The 16545-nt window shown below is 43.1% G+C and overlaps 1 protein-coding gene across 2 annotated transcripts in view; it reads right to left on the minus strand.

The window, feature by feature from the left end:
- Positions 1-16545, minus strand: part of Atrnl1 (attractin like 1) — a 531270-nt gene that overhangs the window by 81449 nt on the left and 433276 nt on the right. For both annotated transcript variants that reach the window (XM_052182687.1, XM_052182678.1), the window contains one exon: positions 7798-7912. In XM_052182687.1, coding sequence (XP_052038647.1) covers positions 7798-7912 — 115 coding nt within the window. The remainder of the gene's footprint in view (positions 1-7797; positions 7913-16545) is intronic.

A 16545-nucleotide genomic window follows, 5' to 3' on the forward strand; every position in this document is an offset into this window, starting at 1 on the left:
GTATGCGGCGGGCCTAATCTCTAAATAGTGGCAAGGGAAAAGGGGGCTGTGGGTAAGAGTACAGGTTAGATGAGGCTTTGAGGGTAGACTTGACAGCAGACCCCATGCTGTCTCCATTTGTGAGGATACGGCAAAGAGCTGACAGCTGGAAGCCAGGACAAGGCCCCCAAGTCCATCCACACCTGGATTTTGACTTACCAGCCTGCACAACTGAGCGCTGTGCACTTGCTGTTTAATCTAGTCTGGGTGTTGCATACGCCCACGGCTACCAATCAGCAAGCTTTGCTTAGATTGTTTCAAATCCTCCAACTGCAGTTTTCCATGGGCTACCATGTCCTTTTTATAAGGAGTCCAGAGGGAAGCAGATTTACTCTTTATATTTAATTTAGAGACAGGACACTACCGACAACACATTGTGTTGTCTTGATTTTACTTCAGAAGCAGTTTGCTTGTGAACAGATCGTGATCCCTGCCCTGGCTTTGTAAGTATTTACTGAGTTCTCCTACCACCCCCCACCTTCTCCTTGACCAAAGCAATTGTTTATCAATCAACAATAGACAGAACTACCAAAATGGGGTGGTGGGCAGGAGGAAGGACAGGGAAAGGGAAGTATGTTAGCTAAGGGCCTCGCGTCAGTGTGAGGTGCTCTGCCCCGTTAGGAGAAATGTTTCGAACTGCTTATCCTGAGAACATCTGAGTCAAGTTAGCCAAACTCGGAGGCATGTTTCATGTCTGCTAGAGTTCTTCTTGGTATTTTTCTTTGTTTCTTTAACACATGAATCAATTCTTCTCTGTTAAATATGACACAAAGATAAAATTTAAAACCTCAGCTGGGAGGAGTGGGGCACCTCACTGCCGAGTGACTAGTGACGCTGGCCACAGAGAAGCTAGCACTGTGCTCAGGAGCTGTCCCTCTGTCTATGAAAAGCCTCAGGTAATCCCAAATGAGATTCAGAAGAACATCATTGTAGCAGAAGTTTGTCTGACCTTAAATTCTGGCTGCACATGCATTTGCCGTGTGGCTGTAGGCAAGTGTCCAAACCTCCACAAACTCACTGTCCTCCCGGGTGACAGAGGCATATTCTGTATAACTTCTAGGGTTATAACTATTTAAAAATAGAGCCCACAGAATAGCTTCTGGACAAGCTGTGTGATAATGACAGTGTTGAGAACAGGTGCTTTGGTTGTGACGTTCACCGACGAGGTGTGGCTCTTCTGAGAAAAACTAACATGTGGACCTTTACTCCACAAAATCCAAGTATATATATATTTTACACATAAAGTATTAAACCCAGTTGTGCTATCTCAAATTTAAATCTCGTTTTTTAAGAATATCAGCATCAGAAGAAATCAAAATTAAAATCTTAATTTTATGACAGGCTTCATGGGTGGAGTGTGAGAGATAACAGAACTTACTTCAGTGTTTTGTGTCAACCTTCACTGATATTCTGATTTTATTGAATATTAAATCTAAGCAACTAATTTTTAACAGATATACTCCATCAAAAGTACAGTTCTCCGCTTAATTTTATTCCTCAAGATATGCAGCCTCAATGCTTCAGGAATCAATGCAGCACAAAACCTAACCTACTAAGATGATGGGCTTACATTTGTATAACAGGTTTCTATTGATGAGAAGTTCTACGTGTTATGACTAATTGATTTTACTCATCAGTAAAATGTTTATCAAGCAAATAGTAAGGCCAGGTTCGTGCTGGCAGCTTCTGCCCAGGAACCAGGTAAAGGAACGTCCATTATGGTCAATGTGACCGCCAGGTCAGAGTGGAAGAGAAAGAGTTTCACTGACTGCGCTCATACAGGTCAGCACTACAAAGGCTTTGTGGAGCAGAAATTTGAACTGAATCTTGAAAACAGGCAGCTGAAGAGGGAAAGGGCATCGAGGTATGGGAGACAATGGTTAGGATGATAAACTATACCCACATATTCATAATTGCAGGGACAGAGTAGGGACGGGGCGGGTGTGGTGGCTTTGCAGGGTAACTGCAGCCTGTGGAAGACGGATGCTGAGGGATGGCCAGTTTGAGACCAGCTCAGGATACATAAAAATGTATCAAATGCCTCAAAAAAATAAAAGGAGGAAAAAGCAAGCAAGCAGGCAGGCAGGGATAGAATTACAGCACCAACAGGTCTAAGAGGCGGAGGAGATTGCAGGAGGCCCGCTCACTCAGGCTGCTGTGCGCATGGGTACAGCTGCTGGCTGCTGCGAGTGTTAAGTAAAGGGCTAATGCGCCCGAGGGCTGCGGCCCTGAACTCTGTCTCTGGATGTTTCAACAGACTGCGAGCTGTCCGTGGGCCCGTGAGGAGTGACGAGTACAGCGGTCCTTTCCCTCCTCAGAAATCCAGGCTTGGAAAAAAGCATGGCGGAACCAAGAATAGAAAGACTGCGGGGCGGTGGTGGCGCGTGCCTTCAATCCCAGCACTTGGGAGGGAGAGGCAGGCAGACAGGCAGAATTTTGAGTTTGAGGCTAGCCTGGTCTACAGAGTGAGTTCCAGGACAGCCAGGGCTACATGGAAAAACCCTGTCTCGAAAAAATACAACCACCCCCCAAAAGAAATGCGAGTTCTGCTCTGTCTGTTGTGGGGTAGGATCTCAGTATCTAAGAGAGAGCAGGGGGAGGGAGAGAGAGAGAGAGGGAGGAGTAGCGGAGAGAGAGATCAAGACCACTCTAAAGGGATCCAGGAAGCACAGAGGACATGGAGCACAGAGGAGATCTGAGGAATGGGCAGACGAGGGGAAAAGAAAGGTGACTTTGACTTTACATCTAAGCAGCAGGGAAGTCAGGGAGAGACCGATCTTCAGCAGGTGAGGATTTATGGTTGCAGGTCTGGGAAACAGAACACAGCTTTCCTACCTAGATGGAAAGGGCCCCAGAGACTCGCTAAGGCCACTCAGGGGAGCAGAAAACCTTGTCTGTAAAGGACTCACGGAGCCCGAATGGCAGGCAGGCAGAGGAGGTTTGGAGCCATGGCCTCTCCACGCACTCTAAGTAGGAACCTGACAGAGGTCAAGGTGCAGAACTCCAGGAGAAGCAAATACTTCCGGAAGCCTAGGAGGTGAGGGGAAGAATATCCAACAGCCCAATACTACAGGGGCTGTGGTGGCCTGTGAGACCCGAGGAAAGGCACCATGATGGCTACAGCCCTCACTATGCGACTGCTATGGAAAACACTAACCCCAGCATTCCGACATCTCTTCGAATGCACATCCATACCTTCTGTTCATTGCACTTAACATGTTTTTAAAACAATGGATTTATTTGCACGATTATTTGTGTCATATTTATATCTATGAAGGTTGCAGTCTCTCCAAATGTGGGAACTCTAGCGCACAGCGGATGCTTCTTAAATACGAGTGAATATAAAGCACACGTGGATACACACTGACCTGAGAGCTCTGGACAGAAGACAGAACCTTTTCCTATTGCGGGTTTGGGGTCATTTGCATTTCAAACATTCCTAGAGACAACACCAATCTCAGACATTTGTTCTTATTTAATCATCTTCCTGGGTTCTCTCTAATTCTGTCATTTATTGATCCATACTTTTTCTTCCCTTGTGCAGATTAACATATTGGCTGTGAGCAATACTGGATTGGAGACTAAAAGTAACTAACATGCTGGGTGTTTATATTGAATATAATATCGTAGTCCTGCTTCTTACTTCTGTCCCTCTGGTAGAGAGTGTGAAGACTGATCAGCAGTCTATGAGTGAGGATATGGAGGCAGACTTCTGAAGGAAGAGTCTGCATCATAGTTGATGCAGACTGCTTCTTCTTAGCAGTGGACATTTGGGGCCCTGGATTTTTTATCCATCGAGGAGCGTTTGTAGGAGTCTCATTAGGAAGAATCCATAAACTGTGGAATCTATACTCTTCCATCAGAGAGGTGGAGACCATTATCCTTTTTCAATCTGTGCTTCTGAAAAGCTCTACTAACTTTGTCCACATGTCATCCTAGTGTGGCCCTAAAATGCTTGGGGACAATGCTGTCCGGGCCATCAGAGACAAGCTTGGTTTAGTGTCACACAGCAGTGCTGCTTCATGGGAACCTGAGTTCTGCAGGAATTCTGAGGCAGGAAGGGAAAGAGCACAGTGACCCAAGACCTCACAGTGACCTCAGAGCCCGGTGTGGTTGGCAGGGACCGCTCACAGCAAACACACAAGACTCAGCACATTTGCTGGGTGAGTAAGGCACCTGATTATGTCAGCTCTACAGACATAGGAAACAAGCAATAACAAACAAACAAACAAACAAACAAACAAACAAAAACCCACTTGTTATCTTGTGCCTGTGCCTTACTTCTGAGTCACCTAGGAGGAAAACTGCACATGAGTACCTCAATATATTATATATAGAAGTACAAAACACACACACACACATATACAAATATACACACAGTCACACGCATTCACACACCACACACAAACTCACACACAGACAACATACAAGCTCACACATACACATAAACATACACACACACTCACACACACAAGCACTACACACATTCACATACATACACATGCTTGCTCACATGTTCACACAAACATACACACACATTCACACAAACACATATAAACACCACACAAACTCACAGACACATATAAACAACATACAAACTCACACACACACACACAAATATGCACACATGTTCACACACACATCTAAGCACCACACAGAGACAGACATACATACACACACACATACACATATACAGAGACACACATATTCATACCCTAAAAAGATGAGTAGATTAGGAGAAAATCTAAAGAGCAGTGCTGCCAAGAAAGGAGAATGAAATGGAATATGCATATATATGAATATATGAATATGAGAAGAGAAAGTTGGGGAATGATTTGAGGGGGAGAAAGGGAGCCAAGAGGAGTAGAGTAGGGAGGCAACCAAGAAGAGGACAAATAAGAAGGAAGTTCAGTGACATCCTGCTGCATAGAAATGTCACAGTGAAACCCATTACTGTGTATGAAAAACAAAAACAAACCCCAAACAAACAAACAAAACAAACAAAAAACCCAATAAAAGTGAGCGAATAACGCTGAGGAAGAGCTCAGCGCCTGAGCAAGCGAGGGGGAAATGTCAAGGTTTTCTTTTGACCTGAGATGAAGGTTTAGATGAAGGGTCAAAGGCAGTTCTCATTTTCAAGACAGATACAAGAAAGGCCACCTCTACTCGTTAAATATTACAGAAGCAGTTTTTAGTAGAGAGCAAGCACGTTTTGATTCACCTACGTCGCCCTGCGGGACAAGGCCACTGGGCTTTCTGGCTGTCCACTGTCAGGTGCTAACATGCAGTCTGAGGAAGAAGCAATATAGTGGTGACCTTAACTGTCATCCAGACTGGATCAGGGAAGAGTCAGAAGCCTGAAAGTTCTCTCTCTCTCTCTCTCTCTCTCTCTCTCCCTCTCTCTCCCTCTCTCTCTCTTCAGAATGGATGTGGGCAGAAGGTCCACCCTCAACACGAATGTGCTGGATGAGAGAGAGGAGGACCAGCAAGGGTCACTGTGTCCTGAAGGAACCAGAAACCTGTAGACGCCACATTTTATAGACAGTCAAGAGATTGTTATTTCATTATTTCCAAATACTTTACAATTAAAAATAATCAATGATGTAGCAAAGTTGAATTTTATAATGAACAGCAGTATTCCTGGCACGCTGAGTGCCCTGCTGATGTTTTTTGTTTTTTTTTTTTTTTTTTTTTTACGTTGCTTGCTTCACAGCTGTCAATCAACCATCACCCTAGCCATCATTAGCAGATCATAAATTTCAAAGCAGACGCTGTCAATAGGTAACAGTGTGTATTGAAGGATAGAATCAAAGAATATTCCTGCTCCTGTAAGAATACCTGGGCAAACTTATTAGACTTAAAAAAAAAAAAAGAAACAAGCAACAGGGTTGTTTTGAATAATGCACGGAGACACAACAATGGATACACAACAATGGTTACACAATGGAGACACACACCACATCATTCACTTCCCAAGATGTGGAGAAAGTATGCAAACCACTCAGTGTTTCATCGCTCTACCTAGGGCAGGCCTGTAGACATTGTCTTCATCAATTCAAATGCTTCAGTTATGCAGCTGCGGGCTGTTGATTATAGAGAAATACGCTCTCCACCACAGATGCAATGCTGGTGGTAATAAATAGTTTTCTCTTTGCTCTGTACCCTTGCGTCCCCCACTCCAGTTCTTTCTTGTGTGTAGAAGCACAGGGCTTTCTACACCCGACTCCTCTCACTCAGAGCTTTGTGTTACCAGTTCACAGCCTTGTCATGGAGCCCGAATGTGAAAGTCTGAGAGCACTGTGTAAGCCACACGGTGAAGCAGCACTATCAGGAGGAACTGTAACACTCCTCCAGAGAGCACGGCTGTAGCGGTAGTCCACACAGCTGCTAGGCTTAAGTCAGATAGAGCTAAAGGTCAAAGGGTCAGAATACTGAGGATGCTCTACTTTCTCCTGTCAGTGAGTCCTCTGGTCAAGGATCAAGGGGAACATTGGCTTGTTTTCATTAGCAGAGTATTTGTTTTGGAACTCATCCCAGCTTTAAAACAATGTTTCCATTAGCTGGGCACAGTTCCTATAATTATCGGTCTCATCTGACCAGTGCTCAGCTTCTCCATTCTGCATGCTATTCACCTGGGCAGTGCTAAAAGAAACAAAGACACCCACCCTGCGTTCAGGAAGGTGTGGGTGGCTTTCTTCTTTGAATAAACACTTACTGCTGAACTTTGGATAGAAATTCTTGCAGCAAATATTGCAAGCACTGTAAATGAGGAGTGGGAAACTGTGTGTGTGGGGGTTGCAGCATGGATATTTAGAGCTTAAAGGATGTAAGGTTGCATATTTCCCATTTTGGGGGAGGGGCAATACAAATCATGGCAAGGTCAAAGTTCAGTGGGAAGTGAGGGAAGAACATAACTAGGAGGCAGGTTCATTGTCCATCACAGTGAAGGAGAAGGTGCCAGGACTCAGGCACTTTATTTTGTGTATCAAAGGAACCGAGGAGAAAAATCTAGAATAGCTAGCCCTTGCTCTCAAAAACACTCCTTCTATCAAGAGCTGACCAGAAAAGACAATAAAAGTATTACAAAGGTAATTTTGGGTAGATGGATTATAACATGTATACAGAGACACGAATGTGCAGTTTGATCTGACTCCTGATTAGACTCACACCATCCTGATGATGAGGAAACCCCAAAACCATACTTATAATCAGCTCCCAAATTAAAATATGCTTTTCAGGTAGGAAAGGGGGACTCAGAACAGGAATCACTGTTTATCCTTGGGAAAGAGAATGCCTAGCCTATCAACTCTACTTGATAAGGCGAGAGGAAGAACACATCCCACTAAGGGATGTTTGCATCCAGCTACTGTCTCCTGATGCCACCCAGTCCCCAAAACACATCACGCCCCTGGACTGGTTCCACATCCATGTGGCAAATTTCTCATCATAGCCATAATTCCCACAAGCCACATGTACTCGGAAAACAGAAACTGGCCACAAGCATCAAGGAGTTCTTTCCATGATGGCAAGTGTCCTTACAACAATGAGGTAAAGTTACAGCACACTATACAAACACACAAACACTAGTAAATGCCAACCTATAGAATGTGCATATCTGTGTGACTCCTTATATGCTAAAATTTCATTGCCAAGTTCTGAATTAGGTCCCGTAAGGGTCCTTACAGAGATTTTAGTATAACTCTTTCTTTTCCTCCTTAGTCAAAAGTTTGCTTACCACTGTTGGGTCAAGCATCATACCTGACTGCCCAGGGGGCGGGGCGCCCGATGATCCTCTCGGTAGACAGAGAAACACAGTCAGGACAGCAGCTCTGTTCCCAGCACAGGGTTCGATGGCTATTGGCTTAGGGGCACCCTGGAAAAGAAAACCCACTGTGAGTTTGCATAGGTGACAACATGGCGCCATGGCTGCCTCCTGTGCACTTCCTCTACCCTTCAGTGAGCAAAGCTGCATCCCAATTGACAGGGATCCCTGAACCTGTAGATGTGTGAATCCAGCCGCACACTTCACCGTGATAGCCTTGCTGGCATATCGCAGACCTAGACATCCTGGTTACCTAGACATCCTGGTTACCTAGACATCCTGGTTACCTAGACATCCTGGTTACCTAGACATCCTGGTTGCTTTCCCTCCTTGGCTGCCTTTCAGTAGTGATGAGCCACATATAGGTAAGGGACCACCAATCCAAATACCCCACTGACATATCTGTGTTAAAACTACTTCTATGTGTGCATGTTTAATACAGCTGCGACATTATTGCTGAAGTCAAGCGGATTACCATCACTCCATAGTCTACACTTTCAGCATAATTTCTGTATACAATGCAGTATTATGAAATCCAGCCTTCCTGCTGTACAACACATCTCCAGATTCACTCACCTTAACAAGCTAGATTCACGGCCACTGACCTGCATCTTCTTGTCTATCCCTCCCTGACTCGATGACCACGTCTCTGCTATTTGATTCTGTGCATTTGTCTTAAGAAAACTCCCTTTTAAAGTGAGAGCTCACATGGGCATATCTTTAATTGTATGTAATACATATGTAATAACTGTCCATCATACACTTGTATAAATAAAAGGACAGACATAAAATTAATATGTAAAAACTGCTAATGAGGGTATTGCATTAATGTTTTACTAGGGACTAAATGTGTCACAGCTTTGCATATATTGCCTGATTTAGTCTTATATGAACCCTGTAAGATTGAGAATACTGAAGAGGGTTCTTCTGTAGCTATTCCCTCCAAATTAAAACATTTTTGCCCAGTGGGAAAGCATTAGGTCTCAGAAAGTAAGGGAGACTTACAAGCCTCAGGAAGCTCCTGAAACAGACAATTTTCACAAGGTTCTCCCCAAGGTTACAAGCAGTAACAGATGCTTAGGGAGGACACAGACCACCTCAGCTCCCCTGGGTAGGTAACTCCAATAAACTCATTGGTCAACTAAACTAGGCTTGGGTAGAACTGCTTTGGGGGCCATTGTTGATTCTCTATCTGGGATGAAAATATATTTGTTCATGTCTCCCAGGAAGTAAAGGAATGAGTAACTCTCCACAGCTGGGAAGAAGTGAAAGGGATGGCATGTGGACTCACAGAGCTGCCTCCCAAGTCTGTGTTCTCAACCATGGCCCTGTGGGCCATGTACAGACAGACAGACAGACAGACACACACACACACACACTCACAACTCAGGGAGCTGTCTCCTGAGTCTGTGTTCTCAATAGTATCCAGTGGACCATGTAAAGACAAACACACACACACAAACACACACAGATGCACAACTACATGTAAACATCTGTAGTTCCTACTTACACACAAATATATACGGATTTTGGGCTTAAATACAGAGTGACTTTTGGAGAGACTACAGGCTATCACCTTAGCCTACACTAGCAGCTTGTGCTCCATTATTTGAAGAATCAGAGGTTGGAGATGGCTGTCAAAAAAGTATCTCTGTATGAAGACAAAATTAAATAGAAGAAAAGACTAACAATAACAGAAAAATGTCTTTAATTATTAGAACAAATGATTTATTCAGATGATTTTTCCACTGAAGTTATTTGAATTTCTGAAGAAATATAGACATATGTAGCCATTCACCTAGAATATTCTAGAATATTGCCATTTCCAGAAAGCTTAATGAGGCATTAAAGATAAAATATGCTCCCTTTTATGTAAAACTTAGACCGAGTTCCCAGTTACAACAGTTTTATGCGGTTATAAAGGATTTCTCCTTTATAGCAACATAAATCTCATGTCTAAAATTATCCTCATATAGATATATTTTGGAAGTTTTCTATATGAGGGTGGAAGTGGCCAAGGTGGGAAGCAAAGGGTATTAAAATGTTCACGATCATGTGATTGGCCATGCTCTCTGACTTGTACCAAGTTACATGATCTATGGTCTGATACTTTAAAAGCTTACATTTAATTTAACAGATTAAGTTTTGAAAATGTTAAGTCAGAATTAGCATAAATACATAGATATTATCCAATGATGTAAATATTTAGAGAATAGCCTTGTCATATTGCAAGACTAATAGAAAAAATATTATGAATCGTCCAACCATATTTCTAGGCAACTGAAATGTATTTTAATTTAATAGATGCAAAATATATGTAAAGGTCAATTTGCTAAAATATACCAAGAGACTGCAAAATGAATTCCAGGTTTAAATGGCAGTAATTTATTAGAAATACTAAAATTCCTATCATGGTTGCTAAGAAATAACTGATCATTGGTACCTCAGATAAGGATATCTTTGCTATTTTGTTTTCTAGCTCTAAGTGTAACAACCAAGAGATTTAGTTTATCCAAATTCATTTAAATAACTTGGTTATAGAAACCAGAACAGTGGAATCTGAGTATGTCTAAACATTTTTGGGAAACAGTGCTTTTAGTGTGGGGGAACTTAAGAAAACAATCTGTGGTTTGGGAGTCCATTCCTTGGTGCTGTTGCTAGGTTACCTTCATATCTTTAACACCATAGGAAAGACTGTAAATACTGAAAAAGCATCAACTGAAGGAAAAAAATAGTGAAAAATAGCTGTACACTTCTGGTGGAATATAGGCTAATTAATGAACACTTTAACTTCAGAGCCTCAGCCATGGAAAAGGACAAAGGGCCTGAAAAACTGGGCTGTGGGACAGGAATTATGGCTCCCAGAGAGCCAGGTCAGTAGGATTATTCTTACAATAATTCTCTCACTCTCACTTCTGCTGTGATTATATAGAAAAATATATTTTTAAAAACCTCTTTGTGTTGGTAAACTATGTAAAAGGAGAATATAATTCTACTTTTAAATCAAATTGGCTTGTAACTTGGTCTATTTTTGGCTCCAAGAACTTTCATAGAAGGGTATTATTAACAAAGCATGAATCATTCATTATATTTAAAATATTAGTAACTAGCCAGTTCTTCGCTACTTCTGGAAGGAGTTAGCATAATTAAAAATCATTGCAAAAGAACTTGTGATAAATATCACTTTAAATATGGGATTTTAGATTTTAAAAATGGAAAGAAGCACTCTCTCTCACCCTTGACTTACAAAAAAAAAAAATAGCAACATGCTACACATGGTAATATTTTGGCTACCCTGAGGTTTGTCATTTGTTTTGTGATAATCATCTAACAGTGACTCACAATCACTTCACAATGACAAAATGTGCTCACAGAAACTTGCAATGTATCATGCATTTTCCATGGCTGCCTTGGGAAGAGATAAGGCTCAGGTCTGTTGCCTACAGCACTCAGCAGCTGGGATTTACTTCAAGGCAGTCTCCTGTTGTGCTGCCGAGAACCAGTGGGAGAAAACAGGGCTGACAGTTTTGTAGTGAGCAGCCTTAGTCTAGGAAGCACAAGACACCCAACACAGAACATACAACACTCACAGCACACAATGCTCACACAACACATAATATTTACACAACATACAACCCTCACACAACACACAATGTGCACACAGAACTGTTTGCTTCACTGGAGGATTTTCAAACTAGAAACTCTAGTTTCAAGTTATCATTATGATGGGTCATAAATTTTAAGGTAAACTCTTTCCAGTCTTTTAGCCACTAAAAACAGAATACCAGAGAAGCATTGGGAATCACAAATAGTTTCTTAAAACATAGCATGTTCCTAAGGTGTCGTTCCTCTTTCCTTCTTTTATTTCATCGTGCTTTGGAGCTATAGATCAAACCATGATCTTGAACCTATGTAAACTCTCTACCACTGAGTGACACGCCTACTTGCTGGATTGCCTCCCTTCCTCCCTCCCTCCCTCCCTTCCTCCCTCCCTCCCTTCCTTCCTTCCTTCCTTTCTTCCTTCCTTCCTCCCTTCCTTCCTTTCCTTTCCATTCTCCCTCTTCCCTTCCCTCTCCCCTCTCCCTCTCTCTTCCTCCCTCCCTCCCTCCCTTTCTCCCCCCTCCCTCCAGTGTCTTGCTATGTAATCTAGGCTGGCCTGTAATTCAAGATCTTTCTGTTTGAGCTTCCCCAGTGCTGGCATCAGAGGTGTGTGCTACCACACAGCTCCTCGGTCTAGTTCCTTATTCCTCACTTAGCTCCTGTAGTTACCTCCTCTCTTTGAAACTCCTGAGTGTTGTGGCAAACTGGGGGTGTGGGGGGGAATTCTGTCTCTCAATATTTAAGATATTGAAGTACATGTTGAGTGTCTGTGATGGTCCCAGCAGGCCCTGGGTTAGTCTATGCCTTGCCTATAGCACCTGCTGCAGTGAAGAGTGTAAAACAGGAGAGATGAGCAGGTAGCCTTGTCACAGGGGTCCGCAGTGAGTCAACAGGATGACGTTACTTATTCAATTAAGGGTATTAGAGGAACAATAAAACACTGAAAATAATTACTACTAACAGGCACTGAGGGATTTCAGGTGCCTGTGCGCTGCTCAGCATTTAACATACGTCTTTATATATAACTCTGCAACAAGTTTACAAGGAGAAACCAGCGGTTTCCAATATGCAGTTGAAGAACTGGAATTCAGAGGGCTCAGCTGGTATCACAAGGCAGCACAGGCAGTCAGGGGCAGATTAAGGATTCAGATATGCGGGTTCTTAACTGAAATTCTAGCTGCAATATTGAGAGGTAACTCTAGGTTTCAAATATGCAGTTTTATGAAGAATATATTTGTAATATCCAAGACCTCTCTCATCCTGTTAGGATTTTGGTTATAAGAATTACATGTATATACATGCCCATTTCTTTTGAAAATATTTTAATCAATCCTTTGGGAATCTCATATATTGTACTTTTATTATTATTTAAATTTTTAATGGGAAAAATCATACAATAGATTCTAGTCATGCTTTTCCCCTCCCCCAGATGTCCCCAGCTACCCCCACCTCCTCACCCATGGAACTCTAAGCACCTTCTCTCTCTCTTTGGAAAAAAATTAGATAAACAAAAACCAAGTAAACAAAACCCCAAAAAGTAAAGAAACACGTGCGTTCTTTACACACACACACACATGTGGACACATTCATGCATGCACACACATGTGGACAAGCACAAGAGGCATAAACAGGCTTTCACACAGGCACACACATGTGTAACACATACACACATGCATCACACATGCACATACACATTTGCACACATACACACATATGCACGCACACAGGCACACACACACATACTCACAGACACATGCATGTATGCAATTGGCAACCATAAAGAGCAAAAAGAATCAGTGGGTCCTATCCTAGGGTCAGCTTCGCCACTGTCAGTCTGTGTGTCACTAAGTCACTTTACATAAATGTACAGTGATAAGTGTGCTGAGTGACTTTTAGGGTCTTTTTCCTCCTTAATAATTCGTGCTTATGACTAATGGATAGACTCTAGAATATCAGACATTGCAATAGCCAGTACTAAGCCTAAGTGTCATGCAGTTTAAAATCCCAGTGCTTGGTAGTGTTTTCCCCCTGCTCAGGCACTTTAAATGGCCGCTGTAATTTAAGGAATCTTTTTATACCATATGATGAATACATCACATGGGCCTAAGTGGCTACCATCGCATGCCAAAAATGCAATTAGAAAATTGAATGAAGGAACTGAGGATTAATGCGGCCATGTTACACCTGTCAGCAGGAGTAAGTGTTATGACAGAGAAAGAATAATGCCTGACAGTACTCAACAGCACTAATCTGATATACGAGTGAATTATTAAAAATGCAAACAACTGCACATTAATCACTCTAGCATTCATTCGTAAGACGTGTCTAGTGGTACTCTTATCAGACCTATCTATAAATATGAATGACTTGGTATTTGCCCTTAAATGACTGCTTAAATTGATAGAAAATTTAGTTTTTGGTAACACAAGTAAAACTGAACTAAAATTACTGTTCCTTGAATCAAGTCAGCATAGTAGCTTGATTCGCAGCTAATCATGTGTTGAATTCCATGGGATCCGCAAGTCCTAGGATTCCAGATCCCCAAGTCAGATTCTTAGACAACATGGTTGGTCTTGAAAACGGCGAGACTGCAAAGTGTGTTCTTTACTGACTGACTTCCCTCGCATGAAATGATACGCAGAGCAAATCCCCTAGCTGGCTCTCTTCAGTAGGAGAACTCACAGTGACAAAATGAATTGAGCTGACCCACAGCCTCAGAAGCTGCGCTAAACCATCCTGGAAGTCAAGTCCGAGACTGCCTGAGGGAACAACAGGTAAAGGGAGAAGACAACATTTACAAAGTGGCCGGGCGCTCTGAGGGACCGGACTGTCAATCATTTCACACCATAGCATTTCCCTTTGAGGAATCACCTCCGTGTATCCCTGTTCTTGTTATATATGTATATGCACAGGTTCAAACCCATGCATGCTGAAGATGTAAGTCTGTAGTAGTCTATGTTGCTGAACTGGGCTCTGTCTGCAACTAAGTATGCGGCAGGGACTTGGGAGTGAGGCAGCTCAGTCCGGTAGCAGCCCCTTTACCGCCTGCTTCTCTAGGAATTTCGAAGCCAGAAGGAAAATGATGACAAGCCCAGTCTCCGTCTTTGTCTAATTGGTTAATAATTATAGATGCTGATTCTTTAAAAATTAATTCCTAGTAGTATTTTTTCAAGAACTTGACATGGAGAATCTCTGAAATTATTTCCATAAAGTGGAATTTTAATAATCTATATTCTTCTCAGCATCTGGGTACAAAACTAATTTAACCACTATGTTTCATGAATGAATCTGAAAATGGAGACTATCATTCCTGGCCTTGAGAGGCAGTGCTAGCTAAATGAGACATAAACATGTGGGCCATGCCCGCCATCTTCCTCTCTTCCTCAAGCCCAGGGTTGGGGCCTTTGTCATGCTGTTCTGTCACACAGACTGAACACCAGCACCTGCCAATACTCGAAGACCCTGCTCACTCCTTCCCGCCTCCAGGCCTTTCTCATGTTATCTCTGTGGAGCAGTTCACCTTTCTCTCAGGGACCAGTGAGTCATGCTGGGGCTGAGAGGCAGCCAGTCCTCTGGTTTCAGGCTGCTCTCTGATCAAAGTGTAAACTTGGTCAAACTTCTTCCTCTTGTCTCAAATATCTGACGGGTAGGATGGCGCTTACTCCTGGTGTTGTTGCAAGGCCTAGAAGTTGTATAGTTATTCCCAGACATACAGGAAGTACCTGGTAAGTCAGCTCTTGTTGTTACTTGGTTTCCAATCCAATTCCCCATCAAAGAAATCTCAACTCAATCAGTAACAAAACAAGCTATAAGCCTAGATCAGGCAGATCTCCCACTACACTACTCTATTCCATCTATATTATCCTATAGAACTTGTGCTTTCTCCAGGCCATGAGCTTCTCTCTCTGCAGCCTCTCCGTGGATCCCTCCTCACTCCTCTTCCTTCTGTTGATCTCCTCCTCTCAATTCTCAGCTCCTCCCCCTTCCTCCTGCCCAATCATTGGCTCAAGCCTTTATTTGAAAAGTTAAGATGGGGAGAAGGTTCACAAGGCAACTCAACTGCAGCCTCTGAGGAGTGGAATTAGCATCAAAATACCATCCCAGGGCTATCCTCAACAAGCTCTCCTGAAAAGCCCATCCCACCCAGCTCTCATCTAGCCTTGGAGTTAACTCAAAAGGCAGCCCTTTGAGGGCAGAGTGGCAGTTTAGAATCTCTGTTAATAGTTTGAAGTGAGAGTAAACTGAGACATCCAGCTTTCGGGTGAGAATTCACCCGCTGGGCTGCATGTCAGCACTGCTGAGGGTCTCCTGTTGATCTACACCGGTTCCGCTTTTATCAGGTTCCTATCTGGGGGCATCACGTGCTGCATGAACAGACTCTCTAGCTCCTAAGACCACAGAGGTGTTTGACAGACACTTCCTGAATAAGTGGAGATTCATGAATGCATGCACATTGACTTTTTTTTTTCTTTTCCAAATTGTGCAAGGCAAATCTCTGAATCTTGTAGGAAGGCGTTATGAACAGAACCTCAGTCTGGAGCAGATCAATAGACAGCAATAAAGAAGTTAAATTATGCTTGTGCTGTGATTTCTCAGACTAGTCTATTCCGAAGCATATTGTGTCATTAATGCAAAACTCGACCTTAGGAACAGAGCTGCCAGGCCAGCTCTGTTTAAAAGGTAAACAGTAGGCACTGGGTGCTGAGGAGGGGCGGCTGATTGTAGCTAGGCATTTACAGAGGAGCCCTGAGGGCCAGAGTGGAGGGGGCACAGGAGGGTGACCAGCAGTTTGTCAGAAAAACAAGGAAGGGTGGAGGTTTCTGGAAGAAGGGAGAATCTGAATGAAGAGTCACGATGCAGATGGCTTGTCTGGGAAATTGCTAGAAGTTCCAGGGATACATCCTAGGGATTGCCATGTAGAGAGGGAAAAGAGGCCAGAGAAGAAGACAGGGCTCTTCAAGAAGCCCAGGTCCCTCAGCAGTCCCCTCACACTCCTGGGCCAGGGCTGGGGTCCTGACCTCTGCTTAGAGCCAAGGAGGTGAGGTGCTGATGAGCCTGGCCCCCGTGTAGCGCAGTGCAGACAG

Source organism: Apodemus sylvaticus, chromosome 1, assembly GCF_947179515.1.
Source record: "Apodemus sylvaticus chromosome 1, mApoSyl1.1, whole genome shotgun sequence".
Taxonomy (NCBI): Eukaryota; Metazoa; Chordata; class Mammalia; order Rodentia; family Muridae; genus Apodemus; species Apodemus sylvaticus.